Raw genomic sequence first — 19,237 nt, 5'->3', positions numbered from 1 at the left:
TTTTATTGATAGGCTACACCACCGCTCCCTAGGCGGCTTCCGTAGTGGTTGGGGAGTGACCGGGAGTGACGCAGGAGCGGAGCGAGCGCTGCTGAACGGGCAGAACACTTCTACTGTCAAGATGGCGACATCGGAGCCGGTAAGAGAGAGAGACAAGAGAGCTGGGGGGGAAAAAACGACCCAATGTGCACGGGAAGATTAGCCACATCCTTAACCGTATCGTTTGGGTCGGTTACACAGTCGCGCTTTTTCCTCGAAAAGGAGGCGACCGGTGTTTTTTAAGTGAAGTATTGAGAGTTTAGGTTGACAGATGCGTCGCTTGTTGGCGTGGGTCTCAGTTAGCGGTTAGCATTAGCATGAGCAGCAATGTGATGCATGAGACTTTGTTGGCAGGGAGGGACTGACTGACTGGACGTCGTTCATTCAAACTCCAGTCATTCGTGTGGTTTTATCTACTTAGATATCAGAGTCAATATCATATGGTGGTTGTAATTAATCGTCAGCACATTTAAATGCCCATACTTTTATATTATTAATTAATTTTTTTCGCCTGTCTGGACACGTGTGTATCTCGCCCGTAGCTAGCATAGCTCGTCTGTTAAAACTGAGGTTGGTTAGCTCAGGCTTTATTCTCAGCCATTTTATTTTTATGTCTTATTTTACCAACCTAAAGCTTGCTGTTTCATGTGGGCTTTTACGCATAATGTCCAAAAATGATGACATTGCAGAGTTAGACACGATTGTCAAATATCTAGGTTAGTTGCCCACTTAAAAAAATGAATACGTTTCGATTGAGTGACAATGTGTTATAATATGAAATATGTTTGCTCGGGTATTAGACCAATTACTCTATTGTGGACATGATGGCGTTTCAAGAGTTTATTCTATGCAGCTGGAACAGTAAAATAGGCCACTAACTAATACTAATGTCTTTAAAACCAGAACAAGGCCTCATTTAAGATGCTGACTTGATGTAGCTGGGACTGAAACCATTGCTAAATGGTAACTGTATTAATAATCGATTGTTTTATTCGTCAAAGTGATGAAAATTACATGCTGGAGCTTCATACTTAACTGAAGTTAACATGAGTTTGGGATGTGTAAAGACATTTAAGGCAATCAAAGATGTCACCTTTGCCTCTGAGATGGTTTTGGGGCAATATTTTCATTATTTTCTTATGTGTTCTAGACTAAACTTTTAATTGATTCATCATTAAAACTAAGCTGCAGATTTTTTGAGAACGATAATTAGCTACAGCCCCAATAATTTAGCCTCATAATAAAAGACTGGAAAATTATTTATGTCCTCCTAATGTCACCTTTGCGTGAAGCTTGTGCAAACTCAGCACTTTTATGATAGTGATCAGTGGAAATGCAAGGATGAGACTGACCCAAAATCACATCATAGAAGATACATCATTTACATACAACATTTTTTATGCCTTATTTCTCCACAGAAAGCAGCTGAAACTGAAGAACAGCCGACTGAGAGCCCAGTCGTTGCAAATCCCGAGCAGTATGTCAAACACCCTTTGCAAAACAGGTGAGAATTAAACATCTGTTATGTTTGGCAGGATGTTGTAACTGAAAGGTGTGTGTCCCTTAAACATACACATCATTTGCAGCACTGATAGTACCATATTAACATTATCAGAGGTTGTTGAAGAGGTTTTGTAGGAACAGATACCAGAACTCAGCATCTTGACAACATTATGCTCTACTGTCGTGGTAATAAAATGTGTTTGTTTTCAAATTTTGGTTCTTCATAGGCTCAAGAATGCAAGTCACAACATACGATGACATAACATTTTACCAGGTGTCTTGACTTATTTCACATAACTTGGAGGGGAGACCTTCACTGTGAAACAAGCTATGTAACACATCAGAGGCAGTGAAACTGAATTGTCTTGTAAAGTGCATTCCCCTTTAGGAGGTCAATTATCTACTTATTCTGGTCTATCTTGACATAGTTATTTAACAATTGGCAAATTAAGTCGACATTTCATCCCCATTGCCCTGAAGAGCACATTTCATCCGTCTATCTTGTTTGGGGGAAGGTCCTCACTTTGGCACTTGCTCTTTGATCAGACACACAAAGGTCATTTATGGATTTTGCAATCCAAAATTAGTCACTGCTGTGGAATTTCAACTTAAAGTGCTTAGACCTCCTTACAGAAACTGGATAAAGGACACTGCTAGTTTTTATGTTTGGGTAGAGAACAAAGTCAAATTGTAACAAAGGCTTTGTTTTAACTGATAAAGCTTTGTAAACCTGTGCTCTGTAGTAATGTGTTTTAACAACTGTCTTTCCAGAGAAATGATTCAGAGCACCAAAAGTAAAATTCAGACCCATTTGGTGGATATTGGTATTTTGTTGAAGTACTATGTCATTTACAGGTGAAAAGGTGAAAAGTACCATATGTGGGGTTTAGTTACCCTAAAATCAGAAGCATAGAAGAATTCTGCTTTCTGTTCTGCACGTTAATGTTGCAATTGTTGTTCACTATTGTCCTTTTAGAAATGTTGTAACAGTTCTGTGGTGGTGACGACCCATTCATTGTACTGTCGGTCTGCTGAATGGTTCACTTAGTAAGTCACTTTCTAGGCCATTCTGCTTGTGCAGCCCAGCTTCAGGGTTCAAGGTTGTTCCACCTCTGCTGCTCTTGTCTGGTCCACATTATCCCACAAATCTGGTTTTAGGTGCCAGATTTTTATAGTACGTAGTAGATGCTTTGTTGTGCTGTGATGCCTGTACCGTACTACACCCTTAATGATGAATGTCTGAGAAGGTGTTGCCTCTTCATTCTTGCTTCACTTAACCACATGAAATGTCAAATATTATTTACAAACATGTTGTAGCCTCCCTGGTGTTGTCAACACTAATGATCATTTTGCTTTATGAATGACTCACCTAGTCAGGTACATGTAGCGTCAGTTTGCCACAATGGCTTTTTGCTCCTCAAAGCCAATTCTCACCAATTAAAAACAGGTTCAGTCTCAGTTGTCAGGACAGCTGAAGTAATTGACCTCATGGGAAAGTCAGCTGGTAGGAACTTGCTTGAAATGGGAAATGCAACAGTGTTAATAACATATGCACTTTCATTTTTGTCAGAAGCCTGCATATTACTCTGTTCTGCGAAGATGAATGCACAGATGGATTTGAACAGGCTGCGCAGCTCTATGTCGCTGTAACATAAGTAGACATGATCACTTTCAAGTTTCAAGTCATGCAACATGGTTTTGGCACTGAAATAAAGGGTAAACCAACAGCTGCTGATAAATAGGGGAAACACATTCAGTTTTTGAAACCCTGAATTCTCATATTGAAAAAGCTCTGTATTAATAAGTCTACAGTCGAATCAATGGGCTGAAAATGAGAAACACAAATATTCTTCATATTTAGTCTGTGAACTCATTTGAAGACATGTTCTCCTTCAGAGGACTCGAGGTGCTGTGTAAAATAAATAAATGAATTGATGAAGTGAACCTGTTTCCTGAAAGAAATTGTAGATTTACTGGTGTTAAAAGACAAACCTACAGTCTTCAGCAAACAGCTGCTATTCTCAAATCTCAAGTGCCTACAACCACACAGAAATTAACATTGTTAACTTTCTTTCACACATGAAATTCAGTTTACTCATCACAAGGATAATGTTTTATCTGGCTCTGGGAGAAAGTCTGAGAACAAGGCTGGACTTTTTTTTTTTTAATCTTTCTTTCCTTTTACAGTAAAGTTTTGTTTCTCCAAGTCCCAAATGTATATTCAGTATCTGTTTGTATTCTACCTATTTGGACAAAGTGTGGGTTATTTTAAACAACACTTTAGTCCAGAATATTTTAATCCAGCTGAAGCATCATATGGTGTGTTTTTGGCTGGATGTCATCAAGCGTCATTTAACAACTCTCGTGAGCAGACTTTAGCCACCATCGATTGAAAGTAGTTGTTTGCAGCTCTTCCATATAACTTTTGAATCATAGACCCCCAGTTTTTCACACGTTAACCATCACACAGTCCAGCCAAACTCCAGGTTTTTGCCTTGTCTTGTTAGAAGAGAAATGCCTCTGATGGTTCAGTCTGAAGTGAAAAGATCGCTGCTGCTTTCAGACACTCTGCTGATCATCAAGTCTCACTACATATAGTTTATTTCGAAATCAAAGCCCACAGTTGGCTAGAGTGGTTACACCTGAGTTTGGCATTTCAGGTGGCAACCGACACCTGAGAGAAAGGTTAAACTGGACTAATATTTAAGAATATTTTTATCTGTTCACCAAGTATTAGTCTGTCAGAGTTGAGAGGAGCATCCCTGACTTGATCTATTGTCTGCTATGTTTTTCCATATGGCATGACAAGGCATGAATACAGATCGCCTTGAGAGCAGAGCAGTGTTGTCTAATAATGTTTGTCAGTAGAGTTGCTATACGGCACAATTACATTCTATTCCTATAATTTGGCTTTGTTCGGTTACTGTTGCGGTGGTGGTGGTGGTGGTGGTGGTGGGGGGCACAGGGTTCAGATGATGTCCTTGCATTGCCCTCATCCCTCCCAGCCCCACCCGTCCTGGGGATAGATGAAAGAATAACAGCACCCATCATAAACAAAGGCTGCATTTGTGCTGCTTCTGATGGCCGGCTTTCTCTGTTCTTTTTGCATTGATATGCATGCTTTTGTGACGAGCTGTTGTGTTCTTTTGGGAAATTGGGCGTGTGTATCTATGGTATCAGGCTCAAGTTAATTTTGTTTTTCACACTAAGTAACTCTAGCCAATGCATTTTTAGACATTTCATCATTCTGAGACTATTAGAAATGTTCCCGATTTGTTTTTCCTGTTTAAAAATGTCATGATTTCCGTAAAAAGAAGAAATGTTTGTAATTCTCTAACTGTGCTCAAGTCATTTTCCCACAGTTCTCCCAGTGCTGAGTGTTTTGATTCTTGTCTTTCCCTCTGTCAGATGGGCCCTGTGGTATTTCAAAAACGACAAGAGCAAAAGCTGGACAGAGAACTTGCGTCTCATTTCCAAGTTTGACACAGTGGAAGACTTTTGGGCGTAAGTATTCTTGAATAATCTGCATTGTATTTATGATTTTCTCACTTTCTGGAATGTCTGAACTGTTTGGAAGAATGGTTACTGTTAAATGAATTTTCTATCACTTGATAACAAGCATGGAGACAGGGTTTTTGGTATAACAAAACAAAGTGTTAATTTTTTCAACTAAAACTTTAACGAAAACTTTTCATTGATGACCCTTTATTCCGTGACTAATTTGTAACGAGAATCTAAATTTAAGAAGTACTGATGACAAAAACTCAAATGAAATCTCTGTTCATTATGAACTGAGAAGTAAAAATGTGAAGAAAAAGGTGACGCCTGCCAGACAATCTGGACTACAACCATCCTCAACGCCTTAATCGCGCTGCACAGAGACAGGCAGTACAACTGTTTGAGACAATTAATCAGTGCATTTTTGCCGCCTACAAGAAGTCCCGTCTCAAATAATACACCAGTTCAAGAGTACGATATGAAGTAAAAAAAAAATTACGATGCATCAGCTGTTCGGAAAAACTTTTTTTTTTATCTGGAACTAACTAACTCACTGTGAAGGACATGATTATGTATTGCACTTTTTCTAACGAGCCTTAGACATTTATTTTTTTATTATACAAGAATATGGTACATTCTTAGTTTAAATTACTAATCACATAGGCCTACTTAAAGGTATGCTTACAATGGAGTTTTTACTACCATGACAAACAACATTTTGCACAATCTAGTACAGTATAACAAAACTCAAAAGACTAAAATGAGACAAAAACTAAAACTGATTTCCACGGATAATTTTTAACTAAAACAAAACTAAAAGACTAAAATGTGACTTTAACTAAATCCAGTCTTTGCTGAGTGACTAAGACTAAAATGAAATAAAAAATTCTTATCAAAATTAACACTGTATCTAACATTGACAGATGCACATATCACAGAAAAATAACAAAGTAATGACTGGTGCAAGCCTTTTTCATTTTACTCTGGCTGCACCTCTCTCAGTATTTACATCTGCTGTTTAAGGTATTGTCTTGACAAAAGGTTCAGATTTCTAAAATCTGGTTTGATAATATCAAATATTGCAGTATTTCTTTCCATGTGCCATGTTTTTCATAATTGTCCTGTACCTTGGGTTGTAGCAGCGTCACTTCTACCCAAAATATGAAATACGATTATATAATAATAGATGATACCTGAACGATTAACTAATATTCAGTCTGACCCTCAGAAGATGAAGCTCATCCCCAAGTCATCATTTTTCTTACTCTATCCATTTTATTTTATTTTTTTACAGATTATACAACCACATACAGCAACCAAGCAAACTTGGCTTTGGCTGTGATTATTGCTTATTTAAGGTAAGGCTCTTTTATCTGCTTTATTAGAAAAATACAGTTTGTTTCCCGTATCAACTATTGGGATGTTTGTAGCAGGTAAAATGCACTAATTTGAGCATCAGTTAAGTGTAAATTCCTAGTAGTGCTGCAAGATTGTGACACCATTTTGGTCCTTGTGTTTCATATCAACTGTTTGACTTTGTGCGCTAGGATGGAATTAAACCAATGTGGGAGGACGACAGGAACAAGCTGGGGGGTCGATGGCTGATGACTCTCAATAAACAACAAAGACACAATGACCTCGACCGTTACTGGATGGAGACGGTAAGAGCAGTGTTCACTGAGCAAGCAAAAACCGTGAGCTGACATCGTCATGAGAGTCGTGGCTTAAAAAAAAAAAAAAAAAAGTATAATTCACATGGTGTCTGACATTTTGTGTTTTCCAGCTCCTGTGTTTAGTCGGTGAGTCATTCGATGAGGCAAGTGAAGATGTGTGTGGTGCTGTGGTCAACGTCAGACCTAAAGGTGACAAAATAGCCATCTGGACAAGCAACTGCCAAAACAGGGACGCCATCATGACGATAGGGTAAGTAGTGAAGTCCCCGTGTCAATGGGATTCAAGTGCAACAGACACACGGATACTGCAGGTGGCCACTAGATGGTGACACTACGCCAGCAATTCAACTTCCATCTTGTTTCCACAGGCAAAATTATAAAGAGCGCCTGAGCCTCCCCATCAAAGCCATGATCGGCTACCAGTCACACGACGACACGTCCAGCAAGAGCGGATCCACCACCAAGAACATGTACTCCGTTTGAACCCCCTTCCCCACCCGCCCTCCACCGTTTCAACTTGCTGTAGATTTAAACAATTACCAACCCACATCATCACATTAATAATTTTTTTGAGTTGTCAACTACTGTAGTGTCATTTTCTGTTACTGAAAAGACGATTGTTCATAGCGTTCAGTTGGAGCTTCCCCCAATAAGAGAAATCAGTGGAGCTATAGGTATGAATAGGAGAAGGCCAGAAAGGAGAAGAGCATAAGGCTGAAATGTCCTATGTGAGCAAGAGAACACAAACAATTTCCTTTTTAGAGTTGAAGAGTTCTGTGATAATACCAGTGACCTTCCCTAGCTTAGCTGAGAACACGCTTTTTCAGTACTTAATGGCTTTGAGTTGCAAAAAAACAAACAAAAAAAAACATTTCTTTCTTATAAGGCCTTGTGTTTTTCTCATGCTGAGTTCTCATTCCTTAAAAAAATAAGTGTTTCTCACCTCACAGGAGAAGATGGTAGGCAACTTATCCTTTCACTGAACAAATTTTAAGGGCAATTTTAACTTGATTTATCCAGAAGTGTTAAGCCTGAGTTGGACTTTCGGACAGCAGCAGTTTGAAGAATCTACAGTATCTTAAAGGTTTGTAAAAGCTGTGGTCACACTCCAAAGTGTAGGGTTTGGATGTAAGGCCACTAATTGTTTCAGCCATGCTGGAATTATTAAATATTGCTTGTAGTACTTTTTGAACTTTTTTCCCCCTCTTCCCCTTACATTTATTTATAATGTATGCATTGCAGTTGAACTACTTAGTTGAAACACAACCATGAAATTCGTGTTTTTCAAATTGTTTTTTTTTTTCCTCTTTTTTTGTTAAGGTTAATAATGTGGACTACTGCATATAGATGACATTTTTTTTTACAGTGTACCATACAGTAAAGATGCTGACAGACTAGGTGTGCTTTTCACTGTTTTCTTCCTAACAAAAACTGTAGATAATGTCGCACTCCTCTCTTGGTTGATGCGAAGGAAAGATGATATTCATTGTGAAATGACTTTGGTCATAATGTATCTTTATTATCTGTAATTCCAGGATGTATATTACCTTCTTTCAAGTAAAGGTTAAGTGCTTTGCATTAAAACCAGAACCATGTTGCCTTGTTTTGTGAGAATTCATGGCCATCTGTGTCTCAGGTGCATCATTGAATCACAAAAAATAAGATTTAAACTTGCAGTACTTTATTTTGGCGACTTTGGGAGGGAAATGCATCAAACCTGTTGGCAGATTGTTGTCTATATATCCAGCAGCATTACTATTCATCTTAATCTGATAATCAGTGTCTTAGCTCAAATTTTGGACTGGAAAAAAACAGAATAGCCCAAATGTGTTCCTACATTGGTTCAAAAATGATTTTATTATGTTGGATCCCAGTGTTCAACCAAGTAGGATATTTTGTTGTCAGGGCCTTCAAGGTGCCTTACAAAAGTGAACATGATATGCTCAGAGTGCAGACCTCTGTATGCTCTATTCCTCTGCCAAGTTTGGTGCAAATAGGTTCAATTCTTTTTGTGTAATCCTTCTGACTAACAAACGGTTGACAATATAACTAAACCTGTGGAGGAACATAATTCAGATATCTTCACACTAGTTTGACACACCTACAAGCTTTATAAAGGAACAGATACGGTCAGGCAACACCCCATTCTGTGCGTAACAAACATTAACAACATTGCATACTTGTGCATATTACACTGTTGAGGTTTTCAGAGTGTGCCGTCATAAAACTGTTCAACTATTTTCTGTCACTCATCCAGTCTAACAGGGTCTGAAGACGTCACATGACCTAATAGGAATTTTAAAAGGTCAAGAGAGTCTTTCTAGTCTGTGTGTGAGAGGATGTTTTAGTTTGTGTGCTGGTCATGGTTTTATTAAAGTGTTAAGTGCTTAAATCCATTAAAGAACCTTGATAGTGAGAGATGACAACAAATAAGTTGTGAGATTTTCACAACTTTTGGTCCATACTTGTGTACCTGATGAGGGTTTCTAAGTTCATTGCTGACCATGCCTTCACCCAGCAGGAAGGTACTGCTCAAAAAACATACAGTGAGGTGTAACATCACACTTCAGGTTAATTGTTCTGTGGCATATAATATCAACGTCACTTGAAGTAGTAGTACAATATGACATAATTTGTTCACTGGCTGTACAACCCTGTTGTCTCAATAAATACAGAACATCTGACCAAAGGAACAGAAATACCCAGGAAAGAAAATCACTATGGCAGGCAACAGTGTTGAGAAGGAGGAGAAATTGTAATCTGTAAACTGATAGAAATCCATTTCAGATGAGCAATGGGGAGAAAACAAAAGAGTCATTGATCCTCTAGACATGGTCCAGCCACTGTCTTTACAGATGTCTGAGTGAGTCCACCATCGCTGCCTCTGTGCCTCAGCTGGATCCTGGCAGCCTCACATCAGGACACCGTCATCATGAGAGGCTTTTCTTCCCCTCGTTTGCCCAACAGATTTGAAATCATGAAGGACGAGAAGAAGCAAAACTCCACCACGTAGCTGAGCTCAAACAACTCCAAGTTGACACTGAGCATCCACTCAAAAATGGCTGACACGTGAACGTAAAAATGCTCTTTCTGGGTGAAACAAATCGTATCTGAAGATTTTCAAGTTAAGGACAGATAGAAAAAGTTAGTGGCAGCCAGTTGATCACCCAACAAAATTGATAACAGATTATATTAAATCTATTGAAGACTTTGGACAAATCAGAAATGTCTTAAAGCACTAATAGCACATAGGTCTAGATGACCAGAAAACCAAGGCGACACTTTTCAAATGTTCAAATTCATCTTTTTTTCATTTTGTTGTATTAACACAATTGAAAAACGTATCTTTTGCAATCTGCTTGAAAAACTTCACGAAGGGCTACTTGTTTGATCCAAAAAAAATAAAGTTGCAACATCCATCTTAAACCTGTCCAATTATTGATTGGACAGGTTGATAGGCTGTGTAATAATAATAATAATAGGCTATAATAATATAAAATCAGCCCAGTGTGATATGAGCAAAGTTATTTTTTCTCCATGTTGTCCGTTATCATCCCGTTACACTCTGAATCAAACAGCTGGGGAATGAGAAATCAGCAGCACTAGTCCGTTGATCACAGTGTCTGTAGCTGCATGAAGCAGACTAGTGTGATCTGGCCGAGGGGGGAAAAACTGATGCGTCCGTGCAAGAGCGTAGAACAGCAATGGATAGAATGTGTTCTGCTTTGGAGGAGTTTCATGGTGACATGCTATAAACCAAATGAAGTTTTTTGTATTTCCCCCAAAAACCGGGACAAACTGTGTCCCGGGAGAGATTTATTTTTCCCCGGGACAGCTGTGAAAAAAGAGAACAATTCTGGGAAAAACGGGTGGCAACACTAGATGAAACCCTAAACTCCAGGATGTGGTGTCGTTGTGCAGGCTCTATTATGTATGAGTGTGAAATGTGAAGGTAAGTGTTACAAGGAAAGTATAAATAGGTAAATATAAATGGCTAAAATGCTACTGATATCTACTCCTGTCAGAGGGACTGTAGTGGCCGGTCCCACTTTGTAAACAGAGCAGCAGGATACACAGAAAGCACAAAGGGGATTGTAGTACTGCAGCTGGAGTGTGTTACTCAAGCGTCACTGCTGAGGTCAGCTGTTGACACGGCCTGTTTAGAGCCACACCAAATGAACCTTATAAACTTGACTGTCATCCAGCCACAAGGAAACACTTCCATTTACCCCCAAGCTTTATGAAAGGATACAGCAGATGGTGACGATGGTTTGAAGCACACTGAGGACGATGCGTAGAGGCAAGAGGAACTTTTCATATCCTGTCAGAGCACACTTCCCGGTCAGCGCAGTGAGCAGTACAGTGTAGAAGCAGATGCACGTGAAGCTGATGGCTGCTCCAAGGGAGTGAAGGAGCACCAGGTGACGTGGCTGTGGAAGACGGACAGCAGTTTCCAGGATCAATACATGGAGAGATGGTTGAAATCAGGGCAGAAACTGGTAAATGATTAGTGTTCACCGATTATCTGTATCGTTGAATTAGTGATTGATCAAAACTATAATGGGATGGGGTGAAACAAGAATAATTACCACCTGATAAATTTAATCCAATCCTTTTGGAGAGACTCCCTGAACATTCATATGTGTGTCCTTGTTTATATGAGGGGAAGAAATATTTGCTGATAATGATTTTATGGTCCGGTATTATGAAAATGTATCATAGGCTACAAAAAACTGCTACTTGACTCAGGGCCGGCCCAAGCCTCCATGGGGCCCTGAGCAAAATCTTTATTTTGGTGCCCTCTATTACTGCCAATAATACTATTTCATTTTTCTAATCTGTCATTATCAATCATCATATCCTGGCAGGTTTTTACCCATCTATGGTTTTTATTCTGAAATGGCACCAAATTCAGCTAAAACTGCAGCCTGCAGTTGATTTACATTTAGTATTTAAATTGATATAGTACTGGGATACTGAATGTCACCTAAAGGTCGACTAAAAGTAACAAAATAAACCAACAGACAATGCATTTACTGTAAACACATCATCTGCTCTTTCAAATATTTGGTTTTGCAACATCAAACTGCAATAACAATTTGAAATGTAACAAAAATTTAAGTTTTTTTGTAATTACGCAGAGTTGTCCAAGGGTCGACAGAAGTTACGCACTACAATTTTAAAAGGTTACTTGCCCTTTGGGGGGCCCGTAATGGTCACAGGGCCCTAAGCAGGTGCTTAGTTCGCTTATGCCTTGGGCCAGCTCTGACTTGACTGATAGTCTTGGGGAATTGAGGATTATGGAGTTGTGATATGACTCAGCTATCTACTTTGTGTGCTATGCAAATCAAAGCAGTTCTGCCACATTGTTAGCATTATTACACAATGAGAACACAGCTCACTGTTCTCTGTCTTAGTATGTTCCTTCAACCATGTAAAACTGAAGGAGGATTGTAATGCGGCAAAGTAAACGCTCTCAAACCCAGCAGGAAGTCCACAACTTACATTGCAGTTTCCTCCTGCGAAGGCCGCGAGGGCTGACACCACACCAAAGGCCAGCGCAACCTTGCTCAGCATGGCATGACATGCATGTTTCTCCATCACGTGGGCATGGTGGAGTATGGAGAAGACCAGAACTAAAAAGGGACATCATAGTTGGTGTAACACATATCAATCACATCATGCACAGTACATTCTGAATTACATGTGTTCGGCTTTCGGTAAACTCACACAGAAAGGCTGAAGCGTTGATTGTTGCAGTAAAAAGTGAATTTTCTGGTGGAAGGGTCCCACTGGCGCTGAAATCACAATATTTGTTCATTTCACTGTGTCTACTATTCGATTTCAGTGGAAAGAATAAGCAAAAGGTGGGCGCAGGTTAACTATAATTTACCTTATGGTGGGAACAGAGCAACATCCAGACATCCCCGGTTTGCAGTTCCTGTCAGTGTCCCTGAGAATGAAAGTTTTGGAGAAACTGTCACATCCAAATGTAGATGATGATTATATATCTTTGTTTTCTTGTTTTGTTATCATGACACTTACCAGTCACTGAGGGAGCACACGTGACCATTGGAGAAGGCTAGGCCATATCTGGATACATATAAAACAGAGGAAAAATGCTGCAGTTTTATAAATATGTGAGATGATTATTGATTGAGTATGAATTATGATTCAAACTGATACTGTATTTTTTAAAATTCTATTATTGATATATTGTAATGCGGCATCAAAGAGCCTTATCTCCCACCTTTTTCAAACTAAAAGTAGATCATTAACAGTTTGTTCCTGTTGACTACATTAGTTTAAGATTTATGATATCTCGGAGGTTAAATAAATATTTTCCAACTCAGTAAAACCCATGGCAGCGTGACTTCCCAGAACTCCAATGATCTGGTTACTGTATCACCTTTGTTTTTAACATTTCTGGCACTATACAAATCATACTAATTAATCAATAAACTGCTATAACTATTGCTGACAATGAGAAGATGTGACTCCAATACTGATTAATACAGTTTAATAAAACTGCACGTAAATATAAGATGTTTAGTTGAAGACGTAACAGAGGTGAATGACAAAGAAAAAAATAATAGTCAAAAAAACCACAGCTTGGATGGTCAATGTCTAATGGAGCTTAATAATTATCCACATTAATTTGGATATTTCATGTCTCAGTTGAAGGAGAGATTTTTCTAAACAACATTGTGTCTTGGTCTTTCTTGATTGTCTGGTGTACACACCTACACAACAGACAAAACTCGTCAGATCACATATTTCAAGCACTGTTGTTCCAGTAAATGTCAGATGTTGACAGCTGGGACATTTTCCATACTTATAAATGCTGCTCTAACCATACATCAGCACAAACACAGACCTTAAATATCATAATAAATGTTATAATAATAAAAGCATACATCAACTAAATAGAAATGCTGATAATTGTGAAGGAGTGCAGGTGTATTTTTCTCAACAGTTATATAATTGTGAAGTCACGGATTAATTTACTGGCTCATTTAAGATCTTCAATATGTCTAACAATAATGTAAACTTTGTATGACTACACGTAGACAATGCAGATTAAAAGTTGTACTTAAAAACTAAAGTTCTAATAGTTTCAACATGGTCTCAAAGACAAATTAAAACAAAGTGTGACTTTCTGGTTAACTTACACAGACCATGTTCCAACGAAGGAAACCAGGGAGAGAGACATGGGGACCCATATCCAGCACACCATGTTGCGATGGTAAGTGAGACGACAAGTGACTAATTAAAATTAGTTTTTGTCTGTAGTCCTGTTGCCTTTTCACGCACTCAGCTGCCGATCTCTTCAGGTGTTCATAGAGTCCTCATGGAGTCAGTCTCATACCTACGTAGCAAAAAAAATAAAATAAAGTGATAACCCTGATTGATATAGTCAGGCTCAGGTTCAGCAGACAGTTGTGCTTCTGATGGTGTTCTTAGCCTTCTACAAGTACAGCCCTGTTATGGGAGAGTCTCAGTGTCTTTGCCACTCCTTTGAGCACCACCTTGCTCTGTGTGAAGTAAATGTTGGGAAATATGGGTTTGGCCTCTCTCACAGATGAGACAAGTTGTTTGTTTCATTTCAAACTGAATCACCTTTAATGTCACATCTTTAGACAGGCTGCACTGTTTTCCTTCTGTATTTGTGATATGAACCCTTCCAAAAGATGTGTGTGTTTGTGTGCACAAACACCGATTTTGAGAGGGTTTATTTCTAAAAACCAAACTGTTGCTGTTAGTTCTGTAATCTTGGTTACTTAAGAATGGCTTTGAATGTGTTGTGTAATGTGCTTTGTTTTTTTCCCTGTCATCCAGTGGCATATTTATGCCTGAGTTATCATTATTTAACATCAGTATTTTTTATTTTATTTTGTTGCAAGGAATTTTGTGTCAATAAATTATGTCACTGCTGTCATGTCCCTAATGTGTTGTTATTCTGAGAAAAATAACAACAACCTCAGTAGTGGAGAGGAACTTAGTCGGCTACATTAGTCAATAAAGGTAGCCTACTTTCTGAAATTTTGAAATAGGCTACATGGGCTTCAGTCCTCACTGACGTGTGAATTCACCAAAACATAATGGTACAGGTGGAAATGTTGTACTGTAGCCTACTTTTCACTCCACTACATAGCCTAATGTCACCAGTTGTGTTTTAGACTCCAACCAATAATAGCCTAAAGCTACTTAAGGCAATTATTCTTGAATTAGATTTTTTTTCTTAACATATAGCCTAGTAGGCTATATGATTCTGTGCAGAATTTATTGTTCCATTCGTTTATTTATTTTTGGGGAGTTTTTGTACATTTTATGTATTTCAAAGGAGGTTAAATCGAAAGCAACTGGACTTAGTTATTTGTAGCCTACATAGCCTACATTTTATGTAGCCTAGGCCTAAATATAGAATTGAAGAACAACCAAGATCCTATGTTAATGACAACACAATTATGAACTATTCAGATCTTATTAGGCCCACTGGACATTAATTCACAATGGATAATCTTCATATTTCTCCCATGTGATCAATATGACTGTTTCAGCGAGGGAGTTGCCGACCTGTGATGATCAGGCTGATTTTCTACCGACCACACGGGGTCCTCATTTTCAAAACAAACAAAATGGCCGCGCACTTGAGATGGGGTCTTCAGCAGTTGTTACGAAGAAGAAATACGGCCAACTTTAGGTTTGAACGTCTAATTCTGTCGCATATTATTATTGTGTACCACTGATAGGATGCGTTTTGATGCGTGTGTACAGCATAAAGTTGGCGCATAGCGGCGAGTGGCAGACGTGATGGTGCTAATAGCTAAGCTAATCAGCTAACAGGCAAACTGCGACACTAGGCAACGGGTTGTCGCTAATCCCATCAAACCAATGGACATGTGGGCAGATCGATAAAGTTATTCGGTTTAGCCATTCCCACTGTTTATTGTATTTAAATTAGTTCGTATGTTTCTCCTAATCCCTGTTATGTATATTAGCCAGCCACATAAAATCCTCTGTCATCTCCACGTGATTAATTGTCGGCTAGAAACTTATGTAAGTTTTTTTTTTTTATACACCAAAAACCCTGAGCCGACGACTCAACATTTGCTTCCGTCCATCAGCGCCGCCACAAGTATTTAATGACTGATAAACGTGTCGAGGTCCTGTATTTTTCACGGAGTTTTTCGCTGTGTAATACTCTTTACAGGAGCTCATACCATTCACAGTGCTCGGCCCAGAGCTCCAGAAGAGTCCAGACTCAGCTCGGCAGGGGAACCACACACTTCTCAAGTGAGAGACCATTGTTTGGCCTCCTTAATCAAAGCCTAGGGACCCCCAGGTGCCACTGAGGCCACTTAAAGTTGGGCCCCAGTGCTTAAAATGACTGTAAACCCTTTTGTTATATGAATTGTTAGTGTTTGTCTCGTAATATCACCAATATAGCATGGTGCTTTGTATTTTTGGCACCTGGGGAAATGATGAGCATGTCATAAACAAAGGGGAGATTGTCCAATAATCTGAGGTTAATCATTGTCATCTTGCTCTAACTCATTGCTTAATGGTTTCAGTTATGTGGACAGGAAAAATAAAAACATAAAGCTTTACTAAGATATTATTTTCATATCTTTCAGTAAGACACCTTTCCATCCAGACTCAAGACACTCCAAACCCCAGAAGCTTGAAGTTTCTCCCTGGTAAACCTGTCCTAGGAAGTGGGACACTTGACTTTCCCTCTCCAAGTTCAGCTGAAAGTTCATCTTTAGCCAGGTTGTGTTTCAATTTTACTGTACTATGTTGTATTTTCACAAGACTGTTTGTAGTTTGATTAAGTAGACATTTGAAAATGACATATTACCTTTATTGATCTAATTCAATGTTGTGTCTTCAAGTTGTGAAGGTAATGGAAATTTACTCAGTTGAAAAATACAAACAGGAGATGTGGCAAATGGACATTTTGATAGTTACACTATGTCATGTTTGTGCTGATACGTTTTGTCTGAAACTTTCTAAACTGAAAACATTGATAAAAGCAGCACAAATGGATGTTATCATCACAAAATGAACTAAAATGAACACAGACCATAGTGCGTCATGGCATGTTTTTCATTTTTAACTTGATAAGTTTTTTTTCCTCAGGGTCTTGTTTGAAATCGAAGGAGTAAAAAGTGTCTTCTTTGGCCCTGACTTCATCACAGTCACTAAAGTAAGTATTAAATGTGGATTTGTTCCTTGTCACTGTGATTTTTATTTGCTTTGAGATCTTAGTGGAGGGATAACACATGCATGAGATCTTTGGTGTCCTCTCAGACAGATGAAGATGTGGAATGGACGGACATCAAGCGCCATGCTTTGGAGGCCATTGCCAAGTTCTTTGAGAGTGGTGATCCAATAACCACAGGGGCAGTTCACAATGAAAGCAGTGAGTTTGCATTGTGGTCATTTTGGCCATCATGAAGTTAGGCAGTTGCTTCACTATACAGTATATCATGACATGTAAATCTCCACACTGTTCTTTCTGTATTGTAGCTCTCTCTGAAGATGATGACGAGATTGTATGTATGATAAAGGAGCTTCTCGACACCAGGATCAGGTACAAATCATTTTGTTCCAGTTGGAAAACTTATCTTTAGATAGTTGGTATAATATTTCCTCTGTGGTATTGTTCTACTCTAATCTATCTGTCCTGTTTGTTTTTTGTTCTGTTCAACATGATATGGTCTCTTTCTCTTAACTAGGCCTACAGTGCAGGAGGATGGAGGTGATGTCATCTATAAAGGTTTTGAGGATGGTACAGTCAAACTGAAGCTTGTCGGCTCCTGCACAGGGTGTCCCAGCTCGACAGTGACCCTGAAGAACGGGATTCAGAACATGCTGCAATTTTATGTCCCTGAAGTAGACAATGTGGAACAGGTGATTATCAAAATCTGGACAAGTTTGCATTTGGATATTTGTTGAGCAACAAATTGTGCCATGCAATTTGAATTTGAATTTTCAGACCAACAAGACAGAGCAATGAAACCAAGCAGGATTCTGTCCATCAGTTTTCCAGCTTTAATGCCTAGAGTAGAGTGAAACAATGAAAGAAAAGATGATTTACTCATTTACTAGTGGAAAGCCTTTCCAGACTTTTGTGTCACATTAAACATTTTGTCAATTGTTTTTGTTACCTCAGGTGGAAGACGAAGTGGATGAAGTCAATGCAAAGGTTTTCTCAGAGTTGGAACGCAAATTACAAGACTAGAAACTTCCTTGACCAACACACTCATGAACTTTGTTAAAAGAAACATGTTTCACTATGTAAAAGCACAGTTGTGCGTTATTTCCGGTAATTACCATTATAAGAGTGAATGAAGAGAGAAAATGATTTCCTGCTATTTTATGTGCATATACTGTTTAGAGTTTGAGCTGTAATTTGTGTCTACACGCTATGCGCAACTCTCACCGAGGAAAGAAGATATTCTGTATACCCGCACAGAAGATGCTGTCATTTTCTGAACAAAAATGGTCTGCTCTGAGCACTGTAAATGTTGTGTTGTATTTATTACTTAAAGATACTGTATATTTTGAAAGACTATTTTAATAGGATGGAGAGGTTTTGGTTACGATCATTCAGAATGAATGATTTGATAGTGTGTTACACTGTCATCGTAATAACCCAAAGAAAATCATACTGTACATGATTTCCTGTTTATGCATCATTCATTAAATTCAATTAAATGTAAAAGGCTACAAGTATTCACCACGCAGAAGTAGGCTTTGCATCATAAAAGATCTGTATGCAATATATGTGCTTTTTGCTCCACTCATAAGATTAACTGTATCACATTAAACTCAGTTCACAGTATGAACGCAAATATTTGTTGTTGATTTCCTTCTTATCACTACTATACAATATTGTTATTGGTATAAACCAAGGCGTTCAGAAAGAAAAAAGCTTTATTTTTGGAGTGATAATGCATAGAAGATATACTCAGGTTCTTCTGTAAATAAGTACACTAATGCTACAGTCCTGCTAGAGACTTTCCTTCATGGAGGTTGAAATGTATGGTTTTTGTTTACACCAACCATTGCTGAATTTAGTGGTGATGCCGCATTGTATTGCAGTCTGTAGACAGGTAGTCCCATTGTTTCACCCAGCCCATTCAAATCAGTAAAGGTAAGCTCAAAAACAGATGGTCCTTTGTATGATACATACATAGCCTACAAGCCTACAGAAGAATCAACCCCTCTTAAACACAGATCCAGCAAAATGTTCCAAAACAACCTTCATGGACATTAAGATTTCAAGTTAGGCTGGAATGGAATATATATATATATATATATATATATATATATATATATATATATATATATATATATATATATATATATATATATATATATATATATATATATATAAAAGTTATTTTATAATTTGTAAGAGAACAGTGAAACTACATTTTAATCCTCTTCTATTCCTGATCTAATGCTACAGGCAACACAGACCGTTTGTTTGACAGATAAAACAGATAGGCCAT

The 19,237-nt window shown here is 38.4% G+C and overlaps 3 protein-coding genes across 3 annotated transcripts; 2 read left to right on the top strand and 1 right to left on the bottom strand.

The window, feature by feature from the left end:
- Window positions 1–87: 87 nt before the first annotated feature.
- Window positions 88–8,243, top strand: eif4e1c (eukaryotic translation initiation factor 4E family member 1c). Its single transcript, XM_083988123.1, has 7 exons — window positions 88–139; window positions 1,458–1,543; window positions 4,951–5,046; window positions 6,335–6,398; window positions 6,588–6,701; window positions 6,824–6,963; window positions 7,082–8,243. Exons 1-7 carry the CDS (start codon window positions 122–124, stop codon window positions 7,194–7,196), a joined length of 633 nt encoding a protein of 210 aa, XP_083844249.1. The 5' UTR covers window positions 88–121; the 3' UTR covers window positions 7,197–8,243.
- A 1,386-nt stretch (window positions 8,244–9,629) lies between these two features.
- On the bottom strand, window positions 9,630–13,950 carry LOC310997755 (transmembrane protein 150A; the record flags this gene model as incomplete). Its single annotated transcript, XM_083987547.1, has 8 exons — window positions 9,630–9,823; window positions 10,966–11,143; window positions 12,219–12,349; window positions 12,444–12,511; window positions 12,607–12,666; window positions 12,759–12,835; window positions 13,453–13,456; window positions 13,886–13,950. The coding sequence occupies 8 exons, from the start codon at window positions 13,948–13,950 to the stop codon at window positions 9,630–9,632; spliced, it is 777 nt and encodes a 258-aa protein (XP_083843673.1).
- A 1,381-nt stretch (window positions 13,951–15,331) lies between these two features.
- LOC310997819 (NFU1 iron-sulfur cluster scaffold homolog, mitochondrial) lies at window positions 15,332–18,498 on the top strand. Its single transcript, XM_083987626.1, has 8 exons — window positions 15,332–15,417; window positions 15,928–16,010; window positions 16,352–16,487; window positions 16,857–16,923; window positions 17,028–17,139; window positions 17,247–17,310; window positions 17,456–17,630; window positions 17,893–18,498. Exons 1-8 carry the CDS (start codon window positions 15,353–15,355, stop codon window positions 17,959–17,961), a joined length of 771 nt encoding a protein of 256 aa, XP_083843752.1. The 5' UTR covers window positions 15,332–15,352; the 3' UTR covers window positions 17,962–18,498.
- Window positions 18,499–19,237: the final 739 nt, after the last annotated feature.

Source organism: Trachurus trachurus, assembly GCF_905171665.1.
Source record: "Trachurus trachurus genome assembly, chromosome: 15".
Lineage (NCBI taxonomy): Eukaryota > Metazoa > Chordata > Actinopteri > Carangiformes > Carangidae > Trachurus > Trachurus trachurus.
Note: the sequence above shows the minus strand (reverse complement) of the source record. Positions and strands in the feature narration are given on the sequence as shown.

What these genes read in the sequence shown, in the direction of transcription:
- LOC310997819 (XM_083987626.1), top strand. Translation starts at nt 15,353, where the DNA reads ATGGCCGCGCACTTGAGATGGGGTCTTCAGCAGTTGTTACGAAGAAGA. An exon ending in AGAAATACGGCCAACTTTAG is followed by an intron (nt 15,418 to 15,927) that starts GTTTGAACGTCT and finishes TACTCTTTACAG; the next exon opens with GAGCTCATACCATTCACAGT. An exon ending in AAGTAGACAATGTGGAACAG is followed by an intron (nt 17,631 to 17,892) that starts GTGATTATCAAA and finishes TTGTTACCTCAG; the next exon opens with GTGGAAGACGAAGTGGATGA.
- eif4e1c (XM_083988123.1), top strand. An exon ending in ACAGTGGAAGACTTTTGGGC is followed by an intron (nt 5,047 to 6,334) that starts GTAAGTATTCTT and finishes ATTTTTTTACAG; the next exon opens with ATTATACAACCACATACAGC. An exon ending in GACGCCATCATGACGATAGG is followed by an intron (nt 6,964 to 7,081) that starts GTAAGTAGTGAA and finishes TTGTTTCCACAG; the next exon opens with GCAAAATTATAAAGAGCGCC.